Here is a 27,641-nt window from a genome sequence, read left to right as displayed (position 1 = left end):
CATCCATACTCAAGTTTTTGGGTTTCATTCTAAAATCTTAATTCCATTTCCATCAACCAAACACAAAGTTTAGAAATAAATCCATTTCCTCATTCCCAAACCCCTAAATCTAACGCCACCTTAGTCAAATAAAAAAAAAAAAAAACCTTGGGCCTTTAAATGTAATGGTTTCCTATTATCACTGAATGGTTGAAAGCAATGTTTTAAAATAAGTGTTTGAAGGCTAGTGTGACATTTCAAATAAGGTTGGAAATAAATCAAACTTTTGCGAGAAAGTTTGATATTTAACTTAGTAAAAATTTATTTATGCGTTCAATATATAATTAATTACATGAATAAATTTGAATAATTTATTAAACTAAATTAACAAATTTAAATACATTCAATTATCATTTCATTCAAGAATAAAGTTTATGAATCATGTTGATGAATTAAAATTGTGATCTATTCACTTATTAACAAAGTTTATAAATCATGTTTATCAATATAGTAAAAAAAAAATATTTTTTAAAATAAATAAATAAATTTATATTATCCAACATAACAACCAATCAAATAAACCTAAAAATATAAAAATTTTAAATAATCAAATCAGTTTAAATTAAAAGTTCAATAACATTCAAATCAAACTAATTCAAGCTTAAATCAAGCTCAAACTCCTAAACAATTATTTCAGTTGCTTGATTCATTTTAAGCCCAACTTAATTTAATTTGATTATCTTATTGGACAAGTGTCGACACTACCAAACTTGGCATGACTCAACTCATTTACAACTATATTTTCAAGTCGGCTTAATTTTTTTTTTAAATAATTCAAATATTTAAGATTCACCCTATTAATTTAAAAGTAGACGACCCCCTTTTCAAACCAGCTTGATCGGCCTCTGGATCCTGATCAAACTAATTGAACCAGTTTCTAAAACATTGTTCCAAATGATTAAAACAAAATTAAACTTCACCAGAAAATGATTTGCCAAATCAAGCTGCAATTATATACTAAGATTTTAGCAATGCAGTGGAAGATATTTCTGCAAAATCACACCAGCCCACAGGATTAAACACATAAAGGTTCAATCAGACCCTGGACTGCAACTGCCAAGACAGCTAAAAATGAGGAAAAAAAAAAAAATGGAACCCTCTACAAGAGATGAGATGCTTTTCCATAATCCTTCAATTATGCCTCACGTCTCCTTCCAGATCCTGCCGGAGACTCGCAGCTTCAGCACCTTTTGATCACCGCCAGAGAAATAGATGGCCAAGTTCCGGTGAAGCAGTAGCCCATCGTGGCTGTCTCGGACCACCCTGTGGTGAGTCCTGATGCTTCGAGGCACACCCTGCCACTTCATCTTGCGTCCATGACCTCCTACTTCAAGGCAATAGTTGAATTTTCTAGCTTCGGACTCTTCCCCTAGGAAACGGATGAAGGCCATATAAACCGGCTCACATCCCAGCACAAATGCCTCGAAGTGCAGGCAGAAGTAACGGTCAAAGCAGTTGAATAACTGAGGGCAAATAACAAATGGAAGTGATAACAATCAACATGAACCGAACAAAAGATGAGAAACTAACCAACGTGCATTGAAGTAGTCATAGGAAAAATGCAGTATGACATGGAAACAATTTTGCTTACAGTTAGAGTCCATGAGCAATTGTCGACAGAACGAGGATCCTGTTTCACATAACGGTGATGGAAAGTGCTTCCTACTTGAAGATCCAACTTGTGGCATTGTCTCAGATGCGACAGAAGTTCGCGAATGTCTCCGGTGAAGGGACAATCTGAACCAGGATGGGGGCATGTGTAAGGCCGGTAAATGCACTGTGTTTCGTGTTGCAACTTGCTGTAATAGGGAAGCATTTCTTTGCAGCCGAGGCAGTGGTATGAACAACATAAGTGGAGTGAAGCGGCAAGTTTTTCCAGTGCTAAACAACGGATGTGACCGATTTCCTTTCGGCAGATTGGGCACTTGTTGTTGACTTTGTTTTTGCAAGAAAAACACAAAGTGTGCCCACTTGGACACTGCAAAAACATAAACCAAAGGTATTAGTTTTTGAAAGAAGCGCTCAGATGTGAATTCTAAATAACAAGATTAAGGAAAAACACACACGCACAAGCATAATCTGCAGAAAAAAGATCCGTTAAGGCAAATTATTGCATCACTCTATCATATAAATTTCCATGAAATAATGATCTTCCAGTTGATACTCAACAAACCTGCTGGATAGGAGGAAACATTGCATTCTTGCAGACAGGGCACTCCAATAATTCATCGATGTCACTATTTGGAAGTATAAAGGATGATTTCCCATGTGGTAAATTCACTGCAGACTGAGGTTGAACTTGTTCCTTTGGCTTGACAGAATTAAGATTCATAGGTGAAGAAGGTGGCTCCATCATACTTGTAGGCTGAACGTCACAGGATGAGCTCGCAAAGGTTTGCTTCTTTCCTAGCTTAAAATTGGTCATCTTGCAGGAGAATAGAAGAAAAGCCTCCTCTTTATTCAACTTTATGGATGCTCAAACAGTTCATCATCACATAGCCTGCAAAAATTTCAAAGGCAGGGATAGGTAAATTAAGCCAGTAGCTAGTAAATGTCTTGCACATCTAATAGAAACTTCCATACTAGTCCTAGATCTTTTACACTTATCGTAATAGTAAGTATAATAATAATAAAAAATGAAACATGAAATCCTACTTCATAAAGGTTGAATTGCTTGACCGTGGGTCTATAGTTCCAGGGTAACATAAGAAACTTGAAGACCAAAAAAAATCACTTTAGCACGCTTAACAGTACGAATGATCTTTACAAATGCTACCAAGGGTATGCATTAATAGATTAAACATAAAAATATAGTTAAATGCCTTTCCTACAAATTCAAGATTTTGGAAAGAATAATTAGTCAATCAACCTTGATATGCTATCATAGTAATCTTGACTGTGACAATAATGTATTAAGTTTAAGGCAATCATGTATGTTTCCTAACATCTCAAGCCTTTAGGAATAAATGGTTGATCAACCAACCTTAATATTATATAGATCACAATGGCAAAATTGATCCATGTACTCAACTCAAAAATGGGGCAGCGACTGGTTACAGTTGAACCCAATGCACAAGTCATAAACGATAATGATCAACATGGAGAAGATGAATCACCCAACCCAGCTAGACCATTCAAACCAAAAAGAGATTGTCCTATGAACAAACTAGTTTAAAAAATGTAAAGTAGCAACTTTCACAAGAACAGATAGCGATGCTAGACATTGAAACTGCTTCTGTCCATTAAAGACTGTCATAACAATTAAACTAAATCCACAAGTTGACACTTCAACCAAAAAATCTGATATTATTTGCATATGCTCTAAAAAAAAACTTGGCTTTATCGAAGCATTCTTTTAGGAACAAAAAAAAACACATGCGACTCATGCAGAAAATGAAAGAATAAAAAATTCTACTACTACATTGCAAGAGTCTTCGACAATTATTGAATATACTTAGAACTTAGTATGCTCCTTGGATTCCTTTTCTTCCTAAAATTCAGGATTTTACTGCTTAGTCACATGCATAAAGGTATACATTTACTAATAACAACAATAAACTATCAAATTGGAGCCATTAATGCCAACTAATAATCAATTAAGAAACATATTTAACCATGATTCTGAGACAAAATAAAAATTAGAACTAACCCAACTACCTTATATGAACTTCCATTAAATGTTTTTCTGAATAATCACGGCTAACAGTAAATTTGAAATGCCAAAGAGCAAACTGAACTGATTCAAACTCAAGACAAAAACTTGATTCTATTGCCAGAGATGCACGTTCAAACAATTCCACAAGCAAACCATAAAAATGGCAAAGGTATAGAGGCGCAAACAAGGATATCGAAGCCATAAGACAAAATATCACAAAAAAATCAACATTTGCTTTGACAAATTCCAATCCCACAACTTCAAATTAAAGAGAAAACGAAGAAGAAAAAGATCAACTGCCCATGCGTCAATAAGATGATAGATGAAGAAAAAAAAACTAATACATCAGAGATAAAAACAACATAATCAAAGTCATTACCCCCCCATCATATACTCTTGAATTAGTAACCCTAGAACATACAACAAAAAACACAAATCGGGAATCGCCCGCCCCATTCGCAAAGCAAGACAGACAAAATGCAGGAGAGAGAAACTCCCTCAGCCATCAAAAACAATAAAAACATATTGCAGCAAAAGATCGAAAGACAGGATTCAAAAAGCAGATGGCCGCACGGAAGAAAGAACCCAATACGACTAAAAATGCAGAAGCAATTTAAGAAGGCTAACCGAAGAATTGAAGAAGAATCCGAGGACGAATCGCTCAAATTGCCTCCCGTTTCCTTCTCCTTCGACTCGATCGCAGCGATCCTATTTTTCGATCTCCTCTCTCTTCTCTCTCTCTCGCTCGCTCGCCGCCCTCTCAAAAAAAGGGAAGAGCAACAATCGGAAGAGTGTCGGAAACGGGACGGATAGGAACGGAACGCAGAGGCGTAATGACTATATTACCCCTACATGTCATAGATATTACAATGTTAACTACCATAATTGAGGAGAGAGAATATATTAAGAGAAGGATAGAAGTGGAAGTAGCTTGTGCGGTTGTCTTTTTCAAGTAAATCGGAAAAGATTCCGGGGATTTAGGACGTTAATTGTTAACTAATTGTCTCGTATCGCAAGGGGTTGTTGTAACGGTGTTAATTGACGGAAACTTTTCATTTTGACCCGGACAAAGTTTAGCCCTTTCAAAATAACCTCCACATTTTCAAAAATATATAAAACTTCATAGGCCGGACCAACCGCCACGTGGTCCAATGGCCATGATGGGCACCCGATTACAAAAACAGGTCACGCGCAAATCGCGTGACACGCAGTAGGGAGAAGGCTTCCTATATCCGTCTGTCTTTCGACCGTTGGCAGCCGCATCGAGGAAGACGAACTCTTCCCCGTCTCTAGGTCGTGGGCGAGCGATCGAGCGAGAGGGGAGGCGATGGTGGCCACTCGAGGCAAGGCGGCTACAGTCGAGGCATCGGCGATCCACTGGAATCAGGTGAGGGATAGGCGGCGGGGGAGCCCCCCCTCCTCCCCTCCTCCCCCTCAGGCGGCGCTATCGCCGACGGCCCCGGCCAGTCCCGCAGATTACGAGAGGCTGCGAGGTGAGAGGATCAAGGAGAACATGGAGAGGTTGCGGAGTTTCGGCATACTCGACCTCTCCCTCCAACTCAAGTCTCATCTTCCAACGAACCCCTCCCCCCAACGCCGCAGGAGGAGGGGAGACGTCACCGGCAATTTTGGAGCGAAGAAGTTTCTGATTTCGTCAACATCGAAAAGGCGATCCTCCAGGTGTTTTTTTTCCCCTTCCCTTTGTTATGATTTCTGGGGGTGATACTATTACTACCTTTCTTTGGTTGCCACTGGTAGTCTCTCTGTTTAGGTGTTTTCAAGGGGACACTAAAGTTTTCCGTTCTCTGATCCAGTTCATACAGATTATCCTTCTATGTTTTGCAACTCAAGGGTTTTGTCTGCATTGGCCGTAGCTATTTTGATTTGTTTAGATCATGGTTCGTTAGAACGGATGGCGTTCCGGCACAGGAACACGTCATGCCGTGTCAAATTTCCAGTAAATAACATTGATTGTTATGAGACACGTTCTTGGGCGTTGTAATGACAAAAAAAAAACATGGAAACGGCTTGAACAGACTTTGGATTCTTTTTTTTACTGTTTTGTTTGCATTTAAGGTAGATTTGACCTTGCTTTGTGTTTTTTTATTAATGTTTTGTTTGTATCCAAAGAAAAAAAGAAAGAGTTGATATGTGCATTACATCACTATCTTCTTGTTTTCAGCATTTTGCAAACAATACAAGACTACTGATCTACCATACATACACATATTAAAATTTGAACATATTCATTTTTGGCTTATGGTCATCGGTTTGATTTTGTCTATCATCATTTCAGCAAACAATCTTGTTTAAGGTAAAATTTTAATTTTTTTTAGTTTAATCTCCTAAGTTATTAAGAATTCTTTATTTTATGTGGTTCAAAAATAAAATATTAGCTATATATTTTTATTATATAAGCATGATTATAACCAAGTTGTTAGTTAAATAGAAATGTAATGCATTTTTGATGTGAGAATTAAGATATGATTGTTTATCATTTATTCTTATTGTCTTGTTTAGTATTTAAGTGCATCCTCAAACTGTTTTAGGCGCATCTTCAAACTGTTGGCACATTATTAAATGTTCAATATGTTCTCATTATCTTCATTCTTAAATTATCAATACTCTAAACACTAACTATAAGCTTCAAGATCTAATTATAAATAAATAATAATTTATAATGTCAGTTTTTTAAAATTTTATGAGTTAAAATTATGTATCATTATTTATTTGTTTAGAATGATACCAGACCCTAATATTGGTGGACAATTTGGTTAAATGGTGGGTGATAATTGTAAAACAATACGATGTAAAAATTGCGGAAAAGTTATAATAAGAGGAATTATGAGATTTAAATAGCATATTGCACATGTTACTGAAAGTGTCAAGGTGTGTCACAAAGCTTCTAAGGAAATATTATTAATGTTACGAAAACATCTTCAAAACTTTAAGACAAGGAGAAGTTTAATGTAAAGAAAAAACAAATAGCCGTAGAGTCAATTACACAAAACATACGTGTATCAAAAAGTGGTAGCAATGGTAAGATGACATCAAAGATATAGAAAATCGAAAATTACAAAAAGCATCAAAGAAAGTCATAAAACAAGTCATCGAAGAGGAGATGTGTAATTGTCATGGTCAAAGTAAACAATATATAAATAATGTTTTGACCATAACGATTTTACGACTTTCTTTGATGACGTTTTGTAATTCTCGATTTTCTTTGATAATCTTCGAAATCATTTTCACTCTACCACTTTCTGATACACATATATTTTGTGTAATTGACTCTAAGACTATTTGTTTTTTTCTTTACATTAAACTACTACTTATCTTAGAGTCTTGAAGATGTTTTCATAACATAGATAATATTTACTTAGAAGCTTTGTGACATGCCTCAACATTTTCAGTAACACGTGCAATTTGCTGTTTTAATCTCGTAATTCCTCCCGTTATAACTTTTCCACAAAATTTACATTGTATTGTTTTATGGTTATCATTCATCATTTGACCAAATTGCCAACCAATATAAGGGTTTAGGGTTTGATGTCCTTCTATACAAATAAATAATGATACATAATTTTAACTCATAACCTTAAAAAACTCACATAATAAATTATTATTTATTTATATTGATGTTTAGAGTACAGGTAATTCAAGAATCATGATAATGAGTACACATATTGAACATTTAATGGTGTGATAACAGTTTGAGGATGCGCCTAAAACTCTAAACAAGACAATAAGAATAAATGATAAACAATCATATCTTAATCATTCATATCAAAAATTTAACTAACAGCTTGATTATAATTATGCTTATATGATACAAATATATAGCTAATATTTTATTTTTGAATCACATAAAAATAAAGAATTCTTAATAACTTGGTAGATTAAACAAAAAAAAAAAATCAAAAACTTACCTTAAACAAGATTGTTTGCGGAAATGATGATAGAAGAAATCAAATGAAGGAGCTCAGCGGATGGCCATAAGTCAAAAATGAATATGTTCAAATTTCAATATGTTTATGTATGGTAGATAGGTAGTCTTGCATTATTTGCAAAATGTTGAAAAAGAAGGCAGTGATATGATGCGCATATCAAATCTTTTTTTTTAAATGCATACAAAACATTAAAAAAAAAAGAATCAAAACAAAGTCAAATCTGTCTTAAATGCAAACAAAATAGTAAAAAATGAATCCAAGTCATTTCGTTCCATGCCTTTTTTTTGCTATTATAATGCCCAAGAACACCGTCCCATAGCAACCAACGTTATTTACTCAAAATTTGACATGGCATGAGACATTCTCGTCCGTTCCGACAAACCATGGTAGCATACGCCTAATTTGTGGAGGCTTGCTTAATTACTTCTTTGTGTATTGGTTAACTTTGTTCACTTGTTATCAACTAGATTGCAAAATGTAGCCCCAGTTAGCTATGCCGAAAATGGTCATAAAAACCTGAACTTTAAGAAGAGCAACTCAGTTGAAGCAGGTGCAAAGGAAGAGGTTTATGCAGTTGAACATGAGAAGTTATTAGGCACATTTGAGACGAGTTGGACACTGTTAGTGGATGGATATGGTAAAGATGGAAGGCGCATATATGATCCTATAAATGGGAAAACATGCCATCAGTGCAGGTGAGCAAGTATATATGCTACTTTACTCTTCTAATCCTCTCACTTCATGCAAAATTTTATAGTGTTGCAAGATTTGAGCCACTCTACTCAGTTTACTAACACACTCACAGCAAAGTTAATTACATTTGGGATTGTGACATCGGGAAGACAAAACTTAAAGCAGATATTCTGCTTTTTTTGCTAACTTAACGCACCTCAACTGTCATTTTTAGCATTGCCCACAATACTTGCCTTTTTCCATCTAATCCTAAGTAGACATTCTATTTATGAATTTGTGTGCTTTCAAGCATTATTTGTTCTGCCTAATACTTGATTTTTTTTCTTTCTTTTTCAACTGATGAAATTGTACCCAATTGCTTGGAACTCTACATATTCTGCATAAGTTTTGTTGTCCAAATACATTCTGTAGCCAACTATTATGAAGATCTCAACTACTTCAAATATAAAACAAAAACTCCATTCAAATTAATTGTTCACGCTACAGATAAGTTCAAAGTTAAGTTCATCTTTTAGTGCCAGCTCTAAAACTAGTCAAGTGTCCATTTACAGCATTGCCTTGGTCATATGATGCTCTCCATGTTCCATAAGCAACAAATATGTAAAACATATTAATATTGCAAAATGATAGCGTATAAAATCACGAGCTGTGCCAATCGAGACCAATGAAACTTTTTGTTTTGTCCGTTGAGTGCCACGTGAGATTGTTGACGTGGATCTTCATTTGCACAATTATCTTCGTGTTTGCCTCCCCCACATCATAGAACCCATCTCCATATCATGGGTCTCCCCCCTAGGCACTAGAAGTCACAATGCAAGCTTTGCGCCAAACCCTTCTCCTTCGCGCTGAAAGAAATTGAAACCATAGCTTCCCCTTCCTCCTTTGGGTAGCCTTGTCTCCTACTTTTCTTTTTATTTTTCACTGCCACCCTTCCTCTTCTCCCTTTCACTGACACTAGTGCTCCTTCTTCTCCTTCGACACACCTACACTGATGTCGGCTTCTACTCCTCTTCGCTTCTGTTGGCATACCTCCAACAAATATTGGCACTGACAATACTATCTTGAGCCATCCAGGCATTGAAACTCTGATTTGGCTCGATATTTCAATCCATGCTTAATGATCATGTTGCTTATATACTTTTAGCTTTCAATTTAAGTTTTCATTTAAGAAAGTCAAGGTGGTGTGGTATTAGCTTTTTGTTCCACTTTTGCAGGCAAAAGACACTTGCTCATCATACTCACTGTAGCAAATGTCAGCTACTCCAGGGGCAATTCTGTGGAAATTGTTTGTTTACGAGGTAATTTTTGTTCTACAAAAAGAAGGGAGGAGAAATCAATAAGATTGTGCTTATACATTATAATCTGGTCTTCTAGCAAAACATTTGTTTCTGTTATCCAATTTATTCTTTTGTCTTGTATGAATAATCTTCTTGGGCATCATTTTAAAGTTTGTATCCTACAAATATGGTATTTATTGTGGTAGGTGCTACGGCATTCGAATGATTTTAACTTGTTACTTTGAACCAATAAGTTTATGGTTCTCTGTTAACCTCCATAGTTCCTAACAGTTACTCATTTATATCATATGCTAATCAGTTCTAAGCTGCACTGCCCTTTCTAGATACGGTGAAAATATTCTGGAAACCAGCAAGAATCCCAATTGGATTTGTCCAGTCTGTCGAGGCATCTGCAATTGTAGTTTATGTAGAATCAAGAAAGGATTGACCCCCACCGGCATTCTATACAAAAAGGTGAAAACTTATCATGCCCCTCGAGTTTGCTCCAATTTAATTTTCCCTCCAAAGTCAATGATGTCAATTTGACAGTTTATTTAAGAATAATTAACACTTAATGATACCAACTTTGTTTGTCTAGTAGATGTTCCTTTTTGTAAAGTAATTGAAAAAATATGATTGGGAGTAATTTGATACAAACTTTGAAGCGAACAATTTGTTCTCATAGGGCAAACTGATGTTTTGTAACATCTAAGAGCTTTTAGTTTTAGTAGTGACCACCATTTTGTCAGTGTTGCCAGTATTTCCAAAGATTTGAATGTAGTTGAATTTTCTTGATCAGTTTAAATCTTACTAGATATTTGATAATTTGTTCTAAAACAGGTTGTAAATTTGGGATACAAGTCTGTGGCGCATTATCTTATTCAGACGCAGCAGCAGCAGACAATTTCTGGTGATTTAAGTTCTCCCAAGTCGGCCTCTGCAGAAGATTCATCTTGTGTTCACAATGATCCTGAGGAGAATAAAAGCAAGGTAGAAACCGGAAAGATCACTGAAGAAAACTACTCGTCTATTGAAGCTGGGGTAATTAGCTCAGATGAGCACAGTGCAAAGAATGCTGTGGCTAAGAAGGAAAACAAATCGTTTGAAGATGTAAATCCTGCCATTGGCAGCATTGCGAGCAGAATAAGAAAGCGGAACATCGCATGAACATGCTTTTCTACTGTTTCAGTATCTTGTAGACGTTATTGCACAATTAGGAAATCAGATAGTTGAGACAGATGATTGGCTAATTTTGTGGCTTTTGAAGTAACACTTGCAGTGCCAATTCTAGAAGCATTTTCAGTTCCCTATTTAAATAGAATCGTCTGTCAAAGTTTAGGTAGAGAGTGAACTGTATTGTTGTCATATTTGCTGTCATTGCACGTTGTATTATCATCATGAATTTGTTTTAGTTCTAAATACAGCTCAGCTACTTGGTGTAAATTATTATTATTATTATTTTTTAATTTGGGTATCTTTTAACTCTGGATACCTTCAACATTAATAATCATTTAAAAATGTTTTTAATTCCTTTTGGTGATCAATTTACTACTGATAACAAAAAGAATGATTCATCTCTACGCTTCATTATTCTCAACATAGATTCTAAAGATAAGAGCACTTATTCTTTGTTTTCCATGATTTTAATGTTCAGTTTACTATTAATAACAAAAGAATGACATGTTGAATTTACTACTAATAAAAGATGAGCTCTCTGCCTAAAAACATTTGCCCTAGGGAAAAACAAAAAAGAAGATGCTTCTACTGCTTCGTGGACTTCGATTTTGAGATTTCTCATTTTAGGTATCTAACTTTCATAATATCAAAAGCCAGCGCATTTTCATTACACCTCTCCATCTTTTGTGGCTCTCAATAGTTTATTTTCTCCTGTCCATTTACAAATTTACGGTTCTTAATTTACGTTTTTAAATTTAGATAAGAGGACATAAAAATATTAAGGGTGTGTTTGATTCAATTTATCATGTATAATCTTGGTTATGTGATTACTAGGTAATTAAATAACTAAGGTTATGGGGAATAAAACATAATCAAATATTATTTGGTTCAACCTAGTTAATGCAACAAAAACTTATTTGTTTAAAGATTTTAATGAATACTTTAGTTTAATATTTTATCGTATTATCCTCCGTTATAAAATCAACTATACATATTATTATTATTATTATTATTATTTATTTATTTATATTTTTTTTACTTTTCTTTTTTCTGGTATATTTTTTACTTTTTTATGTGTTTTTTATTTTTTTAATGTTTTTATATTTTTTATATTATTCATATTTATATATTTTTATTTTTTTACATTTTTTAAATTTTAAATTTTATTTATTTATTTTATTTTTAAATTTTTATAAATTTTTTATTTTTTAAATTTTTTTTAGATTTTTTAAATTTTTTTAAAATTTTAAATTTTTTTTTTAAATTTTAAATTTTATTTTTTATTTTTAAAATTTATTTTATTTTTAATTTTTTTTTATTTTTTTAAAAAAAAATTAAAATTTTTTAAACATTTTTTAATATTTTTTAATATTTTTTTACATTTTTTCTCTTTTTTCCATATTTTTTTTTATCAGAGGGTATTTTTTATAAAAAAAATTCGTTAACCCCGGACCAAACGCACCTTAAGGAGCTCTTAAATTTAGATAAGATGACATAAATATAGTAAGGAGCTTCGATGAATATATTGATTTTGAATGGAAATTATTCAGAGTTTTTTAAATTCATTAACTAGTATTTTTTTAAATTGATTAATAAATTTATACTATTTAAAAATTTAAAAGTTTAATAATCTTTTAAATTAAATAAATTTTAGGACCATTAATCATATTAATTAATGAATATCAGTGTCCTAAACTTTATAATAATTTTCCTTCTTGTTTTAGTATTCTCTTTCTATTCTTCTTTAACCAAATACAAATAGAGTAAAGTAATTATAATTAAAATCAAAAGATATTTTCAATTATTAAAATTATTTAAAAATATCTTTTATTTTTTAAAAAAATTAAAAACAATTCAGTATATTTATTTATTAATTAAATTTAAATTAATTAAAACTATTGCTGCTATAACAATTTCACAATTTTAATTTTTTTAAAATGATATTGATCAAATTTAAATAACATTTGACCAATTTATTAAGTAATTTTTTATATATAATATTTTATCAAATTGAATAAAAAAATAATCTATTTTATAATAAGGTGCATTTTTCGTTTTTTTTAAGTAATATATATTTAAAATTCTGATAGTTTTTATATTTTAAAAAGGGGCTCACTTATGATGACAGCACATCAAAAGGATTATAACACTTGAACATGTGTTGAACGACGACGTAATTAATAACTACTCAATTCTTTAAACGGGCCCCACATCACGTGCCCCAATCATGTGGCCGCGCCCGCTGCCGCCCTCAAAACTGCTGCTCCGCTTTGCATCTGATTCCACTCGCAGGTTTTTGGACAGCGACAAAGAGAGCCCCGAGGAGTTCGGCCGCCGGCGATGGACGCGCCCCAAGGATTCGCCTCCCGCCTTGGACACCTTCTCGCCTTCATTCCTTTCTTCCTTCTTCTCCTCCTCCTCGCCATTGTCAAAGGTATGCGCCGGAACCCTCCTCGTGGTCGATCGATCTATCAATCTATCAATCATGGTTTCCCTTACTCTTTTCACCATGTCAGCGGCGCTTATAGCACCAATCGTGTTTGTCACCGTCTTCGTTGGGATAACCGCCCTCATCGTGGGACTCTACCCATGCCATGCCTTCTGGACTTGTTACTGTGTCGCTAGGTTAGTCATTGATCATGATCCATTTGTGTGCTTCTCTCATAATCTGAATGCTATATTGTTGTTTTTATCTTGTGATTCTACCCCTGAAAGCGATAATTGAATGCCAGCGGGATTCAATGAGGATACATCTCAGTTGACATTTTTTGCGCATACAAACAAAAAGTTCTCTCCTTTGAAGGATACGGGAGAGCCACTTTGTCATAATTGAAGCGTAAATTTCGTTGATTAATTACCCATTTTCAATTATAATAATGTCTATGTTTTGGAATGTTTTCTGTCCTACAGAGAGATTCCATCAGACGCTTTTAAGCTGCCTTCTTCTTCAGTTTCAAGATCAGGACCTTTATTCACATGCACATTAGTCCTAATATAACGTGACAAGGTCTTATGAGAAATTGATAACTATTATATAAGGGGTCGTGGAGAAGGCAAGAAGAGATAACCGCTATCTTCTAATTTTTTTTTAAAAGAAAGTTTTATTTAATATTTGAGGATTATTTCCTCAAACAACTAAACATGTATAAAACTCAAATAAAGGAAAGACATCTTAATATATATACTACAATTCTTAACTTGTAAAGAAATGAAAAAATTCTTAAAAAAAGAAAAAATTATTTACAAACTCACAATCTTAAAAACTCTAACCAGACTCAAAATACAAAACAGATAGAAATTACCAAAAATATCTTAAATAATAAAAAGGTGAAAATTATAAAAAATAATAATAAAAATCTTCGGATCCTCCTGCATCAATCACCCTGGGATGAAAAAAACTTGTCTTGAATTTAAAGTAGCATCAGGTGGTTGCCCCAGGAAGATCATTTGATACTAAATCCGTAAAATCTACTAGTAGTTGGACTTTGGGAAGCCTTGTTGATTCGTTGATGAGCATGATATTGTGGGCGTTGTTCTTGTCTATGTTCACGTCCCTCAAGCACTTCTCGTATTCAACAATCGGTATCATTAGAGGATTTGATTTATTTTGTTCTTGATCAGATTCCTCAGTAAGATGAAGGTCATCACCATCATCTTCTTCCTCTATTAAATCCAAATCATCAGATGTCCTCTTGGCATGTTTTCGCTTTTCGCTGCCAACAAAAAGTTAAGGAGAAGTTGGACCAGGAAGAGGTGGTCTAGCTATCTTGGAATTAATGCAATATATGGGTTGAGGCAAATTTGACCTCGGAACAAGGCTAATTTGCTACTGGATATCTTCCATAGGTGGTACTCCAGGAGGAAGATTTTCTAGAATAAGTTCAACACAGTCTGAAAGTAGTTGTTGTACCTCGTCAACTCCGTCATCATTGTATATCGGTTCGTAAATCTCTTCTGTCTTGCCTTCTTGGTCTTCCTCAGATGGTTTACAATCAGTTGCTTGATGTAATTTGATAAAAGGTTTATAATTACCTTGCTGGATAGAACATGAATTTGGAACGAATAAAGGGTCATCGTCAAGCACTTTGTCTGCTTCATAATTGTCATATACCGGCTCACTAATCACCTCGATCTCATGTCCCACATCTTCCTCAATCAACAAACTCTCAAGAATGATTAAAGTCTTAGGGCCATCACTATAAAGTACCTTATCAACTTCTTCTTCCAAATCATCTTCGAATCCGTCAAAGTCATCTTGGACTTTATAGCTATCATTCTCCATGGCAAAACCTATTTGCCTGGAACGAAGTTTAAGTGTACCCAAAAGGAAGAGAGTGATCTTTCATATTTTTTTTCATCTTCTCCAATCCTTGATCTTGATTTTTCCCTGTCTGTCTCATGAGCGCCGCAAGTGCTCCCACCATGTTGATACTCGACCCTTGAGTCTGATGACAATCAGCTTCACTTTCATCCGATACGAAACTTACTTATAATCGAAGATCTGCTCCATTTTGTTGATCTAATCAATATAATTCTATGTGATATACCAAAAAATTCACGTAGATCAACTCGACATTTGAGGTATTCATGTCAATCTTCTTGACCACGTATCTCACGATCTTCAAGTTTTTACATCACCGCCGCTACACGTTGGGTTAAATTTGCTACTTGTCTCTGTAAATTCTTAATCTTCAAATGTTGGGTTAAATCTACAACTTGTCTCTATAAATTCTCAATCACATCTTGGGTGCTATGACCATGATGCGAGACTTCTTCAAGAACCTGCCTAAAACGACTACGGTCACGATCACAATTACCTTTAATTGGATCTGACACTTGACTTCTTCAATTGGAACTTGCCAGCTCTGATACCAACCAACGCCGATTATCCTGCGGGCTGATGAGAAGAGGGGGGTATTTTTCCAAAAAAGGAGATTTTATTTAATATTCAAGGATTTATTCCTCTAATAGCTAAACATGTGTTCATATAAACTCTAGCGCCTAAAACTCAAATAAAGGAAAGAAATCCTAATATATAGACTACAATTCCTAACTTGTAAAGAAAGGAAAGAAATGATGGAACCCTAAGGTAGTTTTGATGTGATCAAACAAGTTAGGTTAGGTCCTGTTGGGTTTAACCTTGTGTCTAAGTGTGCAAGAACTTAGGAGCACAGGAAGTTGAGCAAAAGACGCAGCTAGCGAGAAGGACGGCACGACAGAGAGCCGACGGGCTCAGTGCATCTGAGGGACGAAGTGCTGTGGAAGAGTAGGCAGGCAGACGAGAAGGAGGCGCGCGACATTTTCGAGGGACAAGAAGCCGGAGCGGAAGGTTGCTCGAGAAGGTCAGAAGTTGGGTTCGGGTGAGCCCTATTTCGGATGGCTGAAATCACCCAAGCGAGCGGAGCCGGAGCGGAAGACCCGGACCAAGGCGAGCGGAACCGGAGCGGAAAACCTGGACGAGAAAAGTCAACTGTGTTGACTTCTTGGTTCGGGCGCGCGGACCAGGTCGGGGCGCCCAAACTTGGTCGGGGCACCCGGAACCAGTCCGGGGCGTCTGGACCATCGGGGCGCCCGGAACCCTTCCGAGAATACAAACTTTATCCAAATCGACGTGGCATTTAATCGTTACGTTGGGGATAGAATTCTATCCCATTCCAGGCGCCTGAAACCCTTCCAGGCACCCCGACCAAAGCTATAAATACAACCCTGGTCCAAGAGGTTTAGAGCAACACTTGTGATTCATTTTAGTTTTGTTTTGTTTTGTAATTGAGTACTTCAACTGTTGTAAGAGGCTTCTCCGCTTGAAGAAGATTGTTTTCTGAGTTCCAACTTCCTTGGATTAATATCCTCCCCGGTTGTAATCAAGTAACCCTTCCGTGCCTTTTTTCTTTCAGCCATTTATTTTATTTATGCAAGTGTTAGATTAATTAAACCGTAAATTCGGGAAAGGTTCTTTTTATTTGTCAAAGCTATTTATCTCTCTCTAGCCGGCCGCCAATGGTCTTACAAGAAATTCTAAAAGAAAGGAAGAATTAATAATAAACTCACAATCCTAAACAAACTCAAAATATAAAAATACCTAAATTATCAAAAATATCTTAAATGCCAAAAAGGTGAAAATTATCAAAAATAATAATAAAAATTTGCAGATCCTCCGACATCAATTTGTCAAGTCTCTCAAAACAAACATGCATCTTACAGGGCTGATACTTGAAGGTGAAATCATCTTATTTTTTTTTCCTTTGAGAAACATGAAAGAAAAGCACCTAGGATATAGATGGAAATGTTATGAATACATAGTCAGATGCACAAGTGAAATTGGAGGAATGCACATAGGTGCATATTCAACGAGGTCTGGGAGTGAAAATCTTAGATGTTCTTGTATGTTGGGTGACTTTTATCCATAATGTAACAGTTGCATGACTTTGGGTGTTTTTATCCTCTACCTTTATCTTCATTCTAAATTTGTGCAAGCGTAGTTTTGTTTTGTTTGCAATTGTTCTGGAAATGTTCTTCCTTCTCCTCTACTATGATTGAGTATTATTTTACCTTTGGGAAAATCATCTAGAAATCTCCTCCTGCCTTTTATTGTTTGTTAATTTAATTTGAGCAATATGGTATGTCTTATTAGCCTTCTGGTTTTTAATTTGTCAGGACAAAGAAGTTTGGTTCACTGCTGAAGGTTCTGTTACTAATGCTAATGCCAGTTCTCCTCCTGCTATGGCCATTTGCTGCAACGATTGGTGCTTTCTTAACAGGTCTAGGATTTGGAATTGCTTTGCCACTGATGGCAACATTTGAGGTTATTAGGGAAGGGGTCCAGAATAAGTTCACTAGTTGCTTTAAGGTGTGAATCTTGGTTTTCTTTCCTATTCTCTTCTTCTCCTCAATTTCCCAATTAACCTTAACTAATTGGCACTACTTTACATGTTAGAGTAAGGATATTGATTGTCTATATGATAAATGTAGGCTGGCACTTGGAGTTCGATTAAAAGAGGGTTTACCATTGTCCGAGACTTTAAGGATATTTGCTTTCATACTTATTTCTCTATTATGGATGGATTACTCGAGGCAAGTGGCGAGACAATAATGGACATGAGGTATCCTTTTGAGATTCCAACCTTGCATTGTTTTTTTTTTATATCTATGGCGTAACAGCAAAGTTGTGATAAGTTGCTGCTGTGTGACGAGGAGATTACGGGTTTGTGTCGCAGAAACAAACTCTTGCAATGCAGCGTACCATTGCGTACGATAGACCTAATGCGGTTTCACCCTTCCCCAGCACCTCGCATTGAGTGGAGTTTTGTGCACCGGGATGTCCTTTATGACTCTCTATGAATTACTTATCTTAGAAATTGCTTACTCGCTTAGTTTATCTTAAACTCCTTGCCTAAAATATTTATATGTATTTGTAGACATAATCTCCCATAAGAATATTGTACATTTTATTTGTCATTATTAATTATCATAAGTCATGCCTGTTATCATATCAATGTAAACTCAATGCAATGCAACCCAATACAATTATACATGCTAGATTTTATGTAGTCAATGTTCAATTGCGATTGACCCTAAAAGTAAAAACATTCAATATTAAGTTCCACAAATTGAATAGTCGACAATTATGATAATACTATTTTGTTTTCTGCAAGCTGCCTTTGAATCACAAAGTGAGTGACTGTTGAAAAAAACTTAATAATGTAAGGATATTTTTTTTTGTCTATGTCCGTGACATTAGTGTTATAAATGAAATTTAGTCTGCACTTCATATGGGAAATCTTCTAATCTAATATTTGAATAAATAGTTGTAATATTTAAATAAATAGTTGAGAGTTCTTGTGGAGACTATAAACATCAGTTACACGACTAGTTATAGGATTGACAAATCCTTTCTAATCCTATGGATGTCTGGATCTTGGAGGAGAATCTGATCTATCTAACTGAAGATCAAATAGCAGTGACATGTTTTTGCCTCAGTATGTAGTCTTCATGGCCATAAAAGTCTAGCCGAGTACCAAATAGTTTTAGTTCACTTCCAAACTCCCAATTTTCATTACGAGGGTCATGATGCGCACTACATGTATTTCTGAAGACCTTTCTTGTTATATGCACTTCTTCGTTTATATGGATATTATGCTTTCATTAACTTCATAATGTAATTTTCAGAACAAAGATGGTGTGAGGTGTGGGGGTATCTGCTCATTTTCCCTTATAAAAATATACATGTGTTAGCACAAACAAATAAAATCGAAGACCAAAAATACTTTGCTTTCATATATACAAAATTTCAAAAAGTTATCATGTAAATTTTGTCAAGTTTGAAAATTAAATTAATAGCAATGCCTTATAGATTAAGACTCAGTGGAGACTTTGAATTAGAGCGGGTACATGGAATATCCTAAATTCCAAGAGTGGCACATATAATTTACCTGAAATATTGAGATTCATTAATAACTCTGTTTCACTTAGGTATGTCAGTAAGATTAAGAGTAGTATCTACAGTAAGATCAAGAGTAGTATCTAACTACTGCATATGCAATATACAATATACAATTTAGTGAAGCACCGAATATGCATATATTATCTTTTGTGTGATTGCATGAAACACTTCTTTAAACAATGTATAAGAAAATCGTAACCAACTATTTGATATGCTACATAGACATCCTATCATTGAACTCATTTAAGGTCACATCTTGGTTAAAATTAATCATAAGGAAATATGTTTGTGTTGCATCTCATAAGGAAATCTGATACCATTACTCATTACTTAATGAGCCTTGAATTACTCATATGCAGGATATCACAGGTGCCTGGATGCTTGCTGGCAGGACTCTTGGGTGCCTTCATAGATGTGCCCATGATTAGCCTTATAGTACTTTACAAAGCACCTGTTATGCTTCTTAAAGGATGGGGCCAATTGATCCAAGATCTTCTGGGGCGGTCTGGTCCATTTTTGGAAAGTGTTTGTGTTCCGTTTGCCGGGCTTCTGATTTTACTGTGGCCTCTAGCAGTTTTGCTGGCTTCTGCTGCTGGAATTTTTTCAAGCTTATTCCTTGGATGTTATGCTTCTGCTGTTGTATATCAGGTACAACATAGTGAAAGTTCTTCATGCAGAATGTCCTACTAGAGAGGCAATATCTTTTTGAATAACATTTTTTTTTTAAATCTTGACCATAACTATGATCCTTTCATTGGTTATGATGAAATTATGTTTCTTGTGTTAGGAAAACTCTACAAAGAGCGGAATTCTTTATGTCATAGCTGTGATATCTATTTTTGATGAGTTCACCAATGATTTCCTTTACATGCGTGAAGGTTCATGCTTTCCAAGGTATTATTAAGTCTATCTTCGCATATATTGTTTTTACAGTACGCCTGCCTTCTATTAAGTCTAATGCGTCACCTTTCCCTCAAAGCAGTCTTCCATTTTCAACAAACAAATTTCGTAATGTTGAATATACAATGCTAGTAGTTCTGTACTCTGTAGTTCTTGTCCTTTAAAGGATGTGTATGTTGTATCACCCAGACCAAAATATCGCCAAAAGCCTTCTGTTTCACGCTCCCTATCACTTCCGCTGAAGAGGGCTCCCAGTTCTGCTGAGCCTATTCATCTAAAACATCGATTAATTAAGACACCCTCAATGAAGATGCAGGAGCTAAAATCAGTTGTGGTAAGAACTAAATATGGCCTTTTAAATTTTTTGGCATTACTTTATCTGATAATTGGATTCTCTCTTAGATATGGGAGAACTTTTTCAAGTCATGTGAGAGTGTAGGAACCGAGCTTGTTCAGGCTGATGCTATTCATATGCCAGATCTGGAGGAATGGCAAAATTCGAAGAACAAGATAGTTAACATTGGGTTACCTTCCTGTGTAATTCTGCAATGTTGCATTCGTTCCATAAATTGCGGTTCCGTCGGCTTTATCATGCGTATGAGGCCTCCCTGTATCTCTCTATGATTGGTTTGCATTTCTGTCCTCTTCAAATATTCCCTTACTGAATTGTTAATGTTAATCACTTACCATTCGTTTGCAGGGGATAATCTTGAACTCACATATGTTAATAGACCTGAGGGGAAGATTTTTGACTGGCTTTTTGAGCCTATGCTTGTTCTTAAAGAACAAATTAGTGCCGCAAAGTTGATGCCAGAAGAAGAGGAATATCTACAGAAGCTGGCTCTTTATTGTGGCGACTCTCGAAGGGTTAGTGCTTGGCAAAACGGTGGAGTCGCACCAGCTGATGAAGTCAAAAGAGCTCAGCTGGAGGGGTTGATAAGAAGGTAAGACTTTGATTCATGAGTATCGATTCCATGAATGGTACTTCCATTTCCATTATTAAAAAAGCCATTGTTGCTCCATCTTTGCCTTGTTTACCAGTAACAACCTTCCACAGGCTGCAGGGTTTCAGTTTGACCATCTCGAGGATGCCAACCTTCCGGCGGCGGTTCGAGGAAGTTGTCGACAAATTGAAGCGAGAAGCCAGTCAAGGCTCCCATGGAAATGGCAACAGCATTGAAGGCAAAGTAAATGGTTCTCATTATTCTACCAGCGTTTGAAGTAATTAATATCCTCATTTGATTAGTGGGTGCATCGGTAAGGGCCGTAGAGGGGGTCAAATCTTGGCGAGAGATTTCATCATCCATGTACTTGCCCGTCGTTTGGGTTCGTATTTGACCTCCCTCCCTGTCTGATGTGACAGTTTTGCATTTTTTAGTATCCTCATTTGATATGATTTTACCCAATAAATTTATAGTCACTTTGTGTTTATTGTTTCATTAAATCTCTCTTATTTTTTTTTTTTTTAGTTTTTTTCCCTTTTTTCTCCTTTTGTTATTGGAGGGGAAAGATGGGATTCTTGTATTCTGCCTGGGCAGACCGTTTCAATATTGTTCATTTTTCAAATTTTGATCCGGGAAAAAGCACTAAAATGCTCATTTTAGTCATTAAATACACAAATATAATTTTGTTATATAATTAATTAATGATATTTCAAGCTGATCCGGGGCATGCCGTGTTGTGCTTGCTGCCGTATTATGTATGTGGATAATAAATTGACTACGCGTGGCGTGTGACTGCTTTTGTTTTCCTTTTTTATATATATAAAAATATAAAGCAGAGAAGAAATGACTGGGAAACGCGGTCATTCTTTTCCGTCACGGAACCCTACGCCCCAATTGCGTATCCATGGCGCTCCAATTCGCGTCCTCGGCACTCGATATCTCCCGCCGCCGGCGCCGGTGGCTCATCCTCGTCGCAGCCGTTGGGTTCTCCGGCTATGGCGCCTACAAGCTCTACCACCTCCCCTCCGTCGCGCGGAGGCGGAGGCAGCTCGCCAGGCTCTTTAACGCTCTCGTCTCCATCTCCGAGGCCGTCGTACTCGTCTCTGATGACTTGAACCGGTTCCTCCGTTCGGAAAAAGACGAGATCCCGACCAGCTTGAAGCAGCTGGCCAAGATCGCAGCGTCGGAGGAGTTCACCGCGTCGGTATCGAGGTTCTCGGAAGCCGTTACCGTTGGGATCGTCCGGGGTTTGGGTTCCGATTCAGAACGAGGTGGAAAGGTTGGATCGTGCGGGTTGGGGCCTCAAATTGCCTCCCCTGGCTTCTCCGATCGGTTCTTTGAGAAGCTCTGCTCCCCAGCGGGCACGGGATTCGCCTCTATAGTGGTGGGAAGCTTCGCGAGGAACCTCGTGCTGGCTATCCGTTCGGGTGGTCAGGGTGGTGAATCAGTTGGACGGCATAGTGATGAAGCTATCCCGACTTGGTTTCGGTTGCTTTCTGATGATAATTCCCGGGAGCTCATTGCTGATTGTATTCAGCAGTTTGTGAGCACTGCTGTCACGGTGTACCTTGAGAAGACTATGGTGATCAATCCGTATGATCAGATTTTCTCTGGCCTTACGAACCCCAAGCACGAGGCAAAGATGAAGGACATATTAGTTTCGGTTTGTAATGGGGCTGTTGAAACCCTTGTCAGGACTTCTCATCATGTGATGAATAATAATGGCTCCTTGACCTCCTCAGTGAGCAGAGTAAACATTACTGGGCGAGAAGGAGAAGTGTTGGAACAACTATCTAATCGGCAAAGGAATTGTCTTAACGATCACAATGCTAACAATAGTGTTGCATGGGCTGAACGAGTCTCTTCCACATTGGCAGTTCCCTGCAACAGGAAGCTTGTTCTTGATGTCACAGGTAGAGTGACATTTGAGACCGTGAGATCGTTTCTTGATTTTCTATATTGGAAATTGTCTGATTCTGCAAGGAAAGGGGCTTCAGTAATTCACAGGGAGGTAGCAGAAAGAGGTTTGGAGGTGGTGAGATATGTCAGTGCTAAATCATTGGCTTCAATCACTATATGTCTTGCTTTGTGCATGCAATTATGTGTTGGAACAAGATTCTTGACACCAGCATAAGTATGTTTTTTAGCATTGCAACTTCTCATGTTTGGAAACAACAATGCTCTTTGAACACATGGCGATAAGGTGGACAATATTATTCCGTTGGAAATTCATGTTACTTTTTGTTGGCATGATTGTTTTCATGATAATTGTTCAAAGTGCAATTTCCGGGTCTTATCAAGATACATATATGAAGAATTGAGGGTCTTGCTATTCTGTTTTTCAGAAGAAAATAATGCAGATAATACATTAGTTGATGAATTAGGATAGAAGGACAAATAGGGTAAGTTCGATACTACCAGTAAGGGTAGTACCTGAACCCACTCATTGTTCGCCGTGTGTATACCAATTACCAACTTTTTTTTTTAAAAAAAAAGTCATATGAATTGTTAATTGGTATACACATGGTGACCAATGAGTGGCGTTAAGGCACTACCCTTACTGATAGGATCGAACTTACTGACATATAGATACAATGCCAAGGTGCTCCATTAGTATCAGCATACATTGTGCAAGAGAAATATAGAAAATTATCAGAGTGATAGTGGATTCTGCAAAATGTTTATCTAATGGAAGCTTGATCATTGATCCTATGTGCTAGACAAATTGCGTGCCAATGTACATGATGTTATGTCAAAAGTATCTTGATGATGTAGACAATAGTACAACTGCATTATGCTTTACATATATGTCGAAAGTCAAAAATTATATCTTTGGAAAATTCCATAAAACTTAATGTGAAAGTACATGATGTTAGACGTAGTGTGTGCCAGTGTACATATATTATGTTGAGAGTATCTTGATGTTGTAGACAATAGTACATCTACATTATGTTTTATGTTGAGTCAAATTTTAAATTTTGGAACCTAATGTGAACGTTGTCTTTCAGAAATATGTAGCTTAAATAGCAAATTCTCTATTCAAATCATGAGTGCTTTACCTTTTTTACTTTTCAACATAGTTCAGGGTTTATTGCGTTCTTGAAATTTTATTTTGTGTGCAAATGGGGTATTGCCTTCTTATGCATTATTTTTTTTTAAAAAAAAATACACCTGTGTAAGTCACACATATTTCACTTGTTATTCATAATACTACGTTCTTCGAGATTTGTTTTGTTTGTTTGAAATATTAATGAAAAAGTTATCTTTGTCAAATAGATTTATTGTAGCACCATAAGAAGTTACTATTTTTCTACTTGGGGATTACAATTACTTATAGACACCAGCATTATGATACTCTTTGTTTCATGTAGGCATAAGAGGAAATAGTGGGGAGAGAAGTAGATGAGAGTGGTTTTCTTTTCAAAGAGTTATACGATAGGACTTTACAGATAGTTGCTGAACAACTATAAGGCTATCCATTCTCTTATTGTCTCAAATATTCCAACTTTTTTCAGAATAAACAGAAGGCAACTAGCCTACTAAAGATTCATCTAGAGGTTTCAAACTGTTTGAACTTATTCTAGAAAATCATCGATTGGGAGTACCTACTTTGCATGTAGTCACCACCAGCAGCTCTAGAAGCACTTTACTATATAAATGAGACCTTCCATACAATGAAATTATTTACTAGTTGATGTACTCTGGAGTAGCATACTGAAGATGTGTTGATGAATTTTAGCATGGCATTCATGTTATTTGATTACCCATCTGCTGCACATGTTGAACAAAAAGCCTATCAAAGATTATCCTTCACATTTCAGAAGACAATTTTTCACTTAGTAATTACAAAATAGCATAAGCTTGGTCAACTATCATGTATTTATGGCAACCTACCAAACTTTTTAAAGTTTCTCTGTTGGAGATTAGCCTATCTTCTAGGTTAACTCCCATTGTGAAAAACTCCAGTATGTGAATGAGAAAAATTACATCCATCTCTTAATTGAGGTTATTGTCTATGGGTCCCCAGGCTCACTAGTGAAGAGCAGGGATTGACTCTAATGATATCATTTGTAAAAGGGTAAAGGATCCACCAAGCTAAAATGACTGACCACCTGATCTGCTTGTCTGTCTACCATATAAACTTATAAGATTATCTCTTTTTAGTATATACAACGCTATCATGTCAGAAATATTGCCTGTCAGTTTGGTCATGGCATGGATCACCTTGCTTTGGAGACGAAGCTAGTTATAATCATACAACATTTATTCCCTCTTCATGGAACTAGCATGCACTCGAGTTGGGACAGCCCTGATCCAACAGCCGATACACCCATGATAAAGAGGTCTGGCTCTGATACCATCGACTTTGTAAAATTCTACAGAAAAAGATCTTGTAAGTTGTGGCTCATATGGTTACTAATAACTGGCAATGTCTGAATACCCTTTCTTTTTTCCTTACCTGTAACTTACTTTTCAACCTGTAAAAACTCAATATGACACTATATGGCCAACTCTTCTCTGTGGAAGGTGGATTTGATGTTGTTATGGACAGTCCCAAGGGTAGTGAATTGGATGTTTAGTGTACCACATGTTTTACTTGGAGTTTTTTTTTTTCAGGCTTGTTCTTGAGAAATGTATTTGCAATCATTCAGATGAATTGATCTTTGAGTAAATGTCTTGTAGTCAATATTTTTAAGGTTTGCATTGCAATTGGAATTTGCCATATCTCTTATCTCTAATAGAATGAACACAATTGTTTTTAATTTTGTCTGTTGTCTTGCAGTATTTTAATCCTTAGTTTAATCCGAACTTCATTATTATGAGATTTTATATTTTTCATGTGTTCTTATTTGTCTTAGGTATCTATGTACAAACTATCTATGACTTGCATTGTACTTTGACCAGTGCCCGAGTTCTTTAAAATAAGATGATTCTTTTTCTTCCCACTTGGAAATTTTCATTCTTGCTCACTTGCCCACTTGCAATTCTAACTCGAGTTGAGCCACATCTTTAATTACAGATCCTGCATAAAGTGCATGCTTCTGTGCTCCACCAAGATCTGCAATGAAGCACAAGGTCAACGCTGACACTTTCCTGAAAGCAAAGCCTCCTCTAGTTGCCATTGGAGATCCACCAGCGCCACCACGGCCACCACTGTGTGGATACCAACTAAAACATCATTAATGCAATCCATTCCTTCATGACTTTTCACTTGTGGTTAAACCACTTTGCATCCTACTTTGTGGCATTACAGGATCAGGATGAGGCCTGAAAAAGAAACTCCACACTTCATGGCATCATACTGCATCCAGGTTTGCGAGATTAAATTATTAGCATTCAGTGTGGCTCCTTTTTAGCTTTAGCTTAGTATGGTGGATTCTGGAAAGTTGGGTGTCTTGGCCACATATCTTTTCTGCAGTGAATCTTAAAATAAGTATAGTAGAAAATTTGAAATATTTTATCTGATCGTAGACATCCGATTTTGTGTGTTTAAGATGCATTGATGTAGTGAATATAGGCGAACTGTTTAATAAACATGGATGCCTCAATTTTGTAGACTTGTATATATTATTGTATAACGAAAAGAAATGAGCATTCCACTGGTCACTGGACTATAGATGCATTAATTCTATATTTCAAGATGTATCCACGTAAGTGCAACAGTATGATATTCTTGCATATAGTGTGCAAGTATGATGAAATATGTGTATTTTATCAATTATGTACTCCATAATTTACTAAATTCGTGGGTGCATGTAGACCAATTTAGTAGATATGGATATACCAATTTTATAGTTTTATAGATATCGTTTCTGCAAAACAAGTGTCATGGTGAAAGTACCCTTTCATTGGATCATTGGTAAAGAGGAACTTTAGTCTTTAGCCAAGTTTTGTCTGTGGATTCTGCAATCTGCTTTGCGTAGTGACTAAGTAAAAATAAAATAGAATAAGAATCATGGCTTTTTTGGTGATTGATTTTTTTTATTATTATTCTTAAAATTTTATTCAAACTCCTACAAAAGTCAATAGAGCAGTAGTTTAGTTCTTCAATTCCAAAATGCTTAAATAATTAGTACATTTACTTTTATCTTTGACTTGAGATGAGATTGATACAATCTAGGACTCAGCATGCACAGCAAACCATGTCCTTAATTAGAACTCGGCTGCCCTTCTCGAGAGCCATTAATGGAGATTTTATTGTGTGTCCCAAATTTAGTGTCTCGAGTCATAGGAGATAAAGGAGAGACATGCAGTAAACTGATTTTTAAAAAGAGTAAATATCTATTATTGGCCAATTTAATTTTAGAAATTGAATACTTTAATTGATTTACACTGTCAAAGTTAACTCAGTATCTATAATGTTCATAATGATGATACATTGCCTTTTTTGTTTTTAGAACAAAAAAAACTAAATTTAGTGTGTTGCAATCAATAGACAGCATGAATGCAATCTTATGCATTTTGGCCTAAGCATAATATTCTTGACTCACACCAATTTAGTGTTTACTGTTTTATTTCTTGATTTACTTAAGTAAATTGTTGGATATATTGCATCGTTTGCATTAACTT

The 27,641-nt window shown here is 35.8% G+C and overlaps 4 protein-coding genes across 7 annotated transcripts; 3 read left to right on the top strand and 1 right to left on the bottom strand.

Moving 5' to 3' along the window:
* Positions 1-954: 954 nt before the first annotated feature.
* Positions 955-4,469, bottom strand: LOC121986213 (E3 ubiquitin-protein ligase DIS1-like). The gene is made up of 4 exons (XM_042540074.1): positions 4,322-4,469; positions 2,213-2,539; positions 1,631-2,017; positions 955-1,502 (listed from the first exon to the last, which is right to left on the bottom strand). Exons 2-4 carry the CDS (start codon positions 2,462-2,464, stop codon positions 1,182-1,184), a joined length of 960 nt encoding a protein of 319 aa, XP_042396008.1. The 5' UTR covers positions 2,465-2,539; positions 4,322-4,469; the 3' UTR covers positions 955-1,181.
* Positions 4,470-4,926: 457 nt separating this feature from the next.
* On the top strand, positions 4,927-11,039 carry LOC121986211. The gene is made up of 5 exons (XM_042540072.1): positions 4,927-5,374; positions 8,109-8,336; positions 9,549-9,632; positions 9,956-10,085; positions 10,452-11,039. Exons 1-5 carry the CDS (start codon positions 5,022-5,024, stop codon positions 10,776-10,778), a joined length of 1,122 nt encoding a protein of 373 aa, XP_042396006.1. The 5' UTR covers positions 4,927-5,021; the 3' UTR covers positions 10,779-11,039.
* A 2,019-nt stretch (positions 11,040-13,058) lies between these two features.
* LOC121986209 (uncharacterized membrane protein At3g27390-like) lies at positions 13,059-21,558 on the top strand. Of its 4 annotated transcripts, none has more exons than XM_042540068.1 (10): positions 13,059-13,221; positions 13,304-13,412; positions 17,442-17,634; positions 17,757-17,887; positions 19,587-19,875; positions 20,015-20,121; positions 20,317-20,461; positions 20,530-20,737; positions 20,828-21,071; positions 21,192-21,348. In XM_042540068.1, exons 1-10 carry the CDS (start codon positions 13,128-13,130, stop codon positions 21,202-21,204), a joined length of 1,533 nt encoding a protein of 510 aa, XP_042396002.1. In that variant the 5' UTR covers positions 13,059-13,127; the 3' UTR covers positions 21,205-21,348. The 4 variants fall into 4 exon arrangements, with proteins under 4 accessions (XP_042396002.1, XP_042396001.1, XP_042396000.1 ...); XM_042540067.1 differs by having other exon boundaries at positions 13,060-13,221; positions 20,530-20,722; positions 21,185-21,558; XM_042540066.1 differs by having other exon boundaries at positions 13,060-13,221; positions 21,185-21,558.
* Positions 21,559-21,909: 351 nt separating this feature from the next.
* Positions 21,910-26,534, top strand: LOC121986210 (protein PHLOEM PROTEIN 2-LIKE A10-like). The gene is made up of 2 exons (XM_042540071.1): positions 21,910-23,274; positions 26,092-26,534. The coding sequence occupies exon 1, from the start codon at positions 21,976-21,978 to the stop codon at positions 23,203-23,205; it is 1,230 nt and encodes a 409-aa protein (XP_042396005.1). The 5' UTR covers positions 21,910-21,975; the 3' UTR covers positions 23,206-23,274; positions 26,092-26,534.
* Positions 26,535-27,641: the final 1,107 nt, after the last annotated feature.

The sequence above is a fragment of the Zingiber officinale genome, chromosome 5B, assembly GCF_018446385.1.
Source record: "Zingiber officinale cultivar Zhangliang chromosome 5B, Zo_v1.1, whole genome shotgun sequence".
In the NCBI taxonomy this organism is placed as follows: Eukaryota; Viridiplantae; Streptophyta; class Magnoliopsida; order Zingiberales; family Zingiberaceae; genus Zingiber; species Zingiber officinale.
This window is presented reverse-complemented; position numbering and strand designations above follow the sequence as displayed.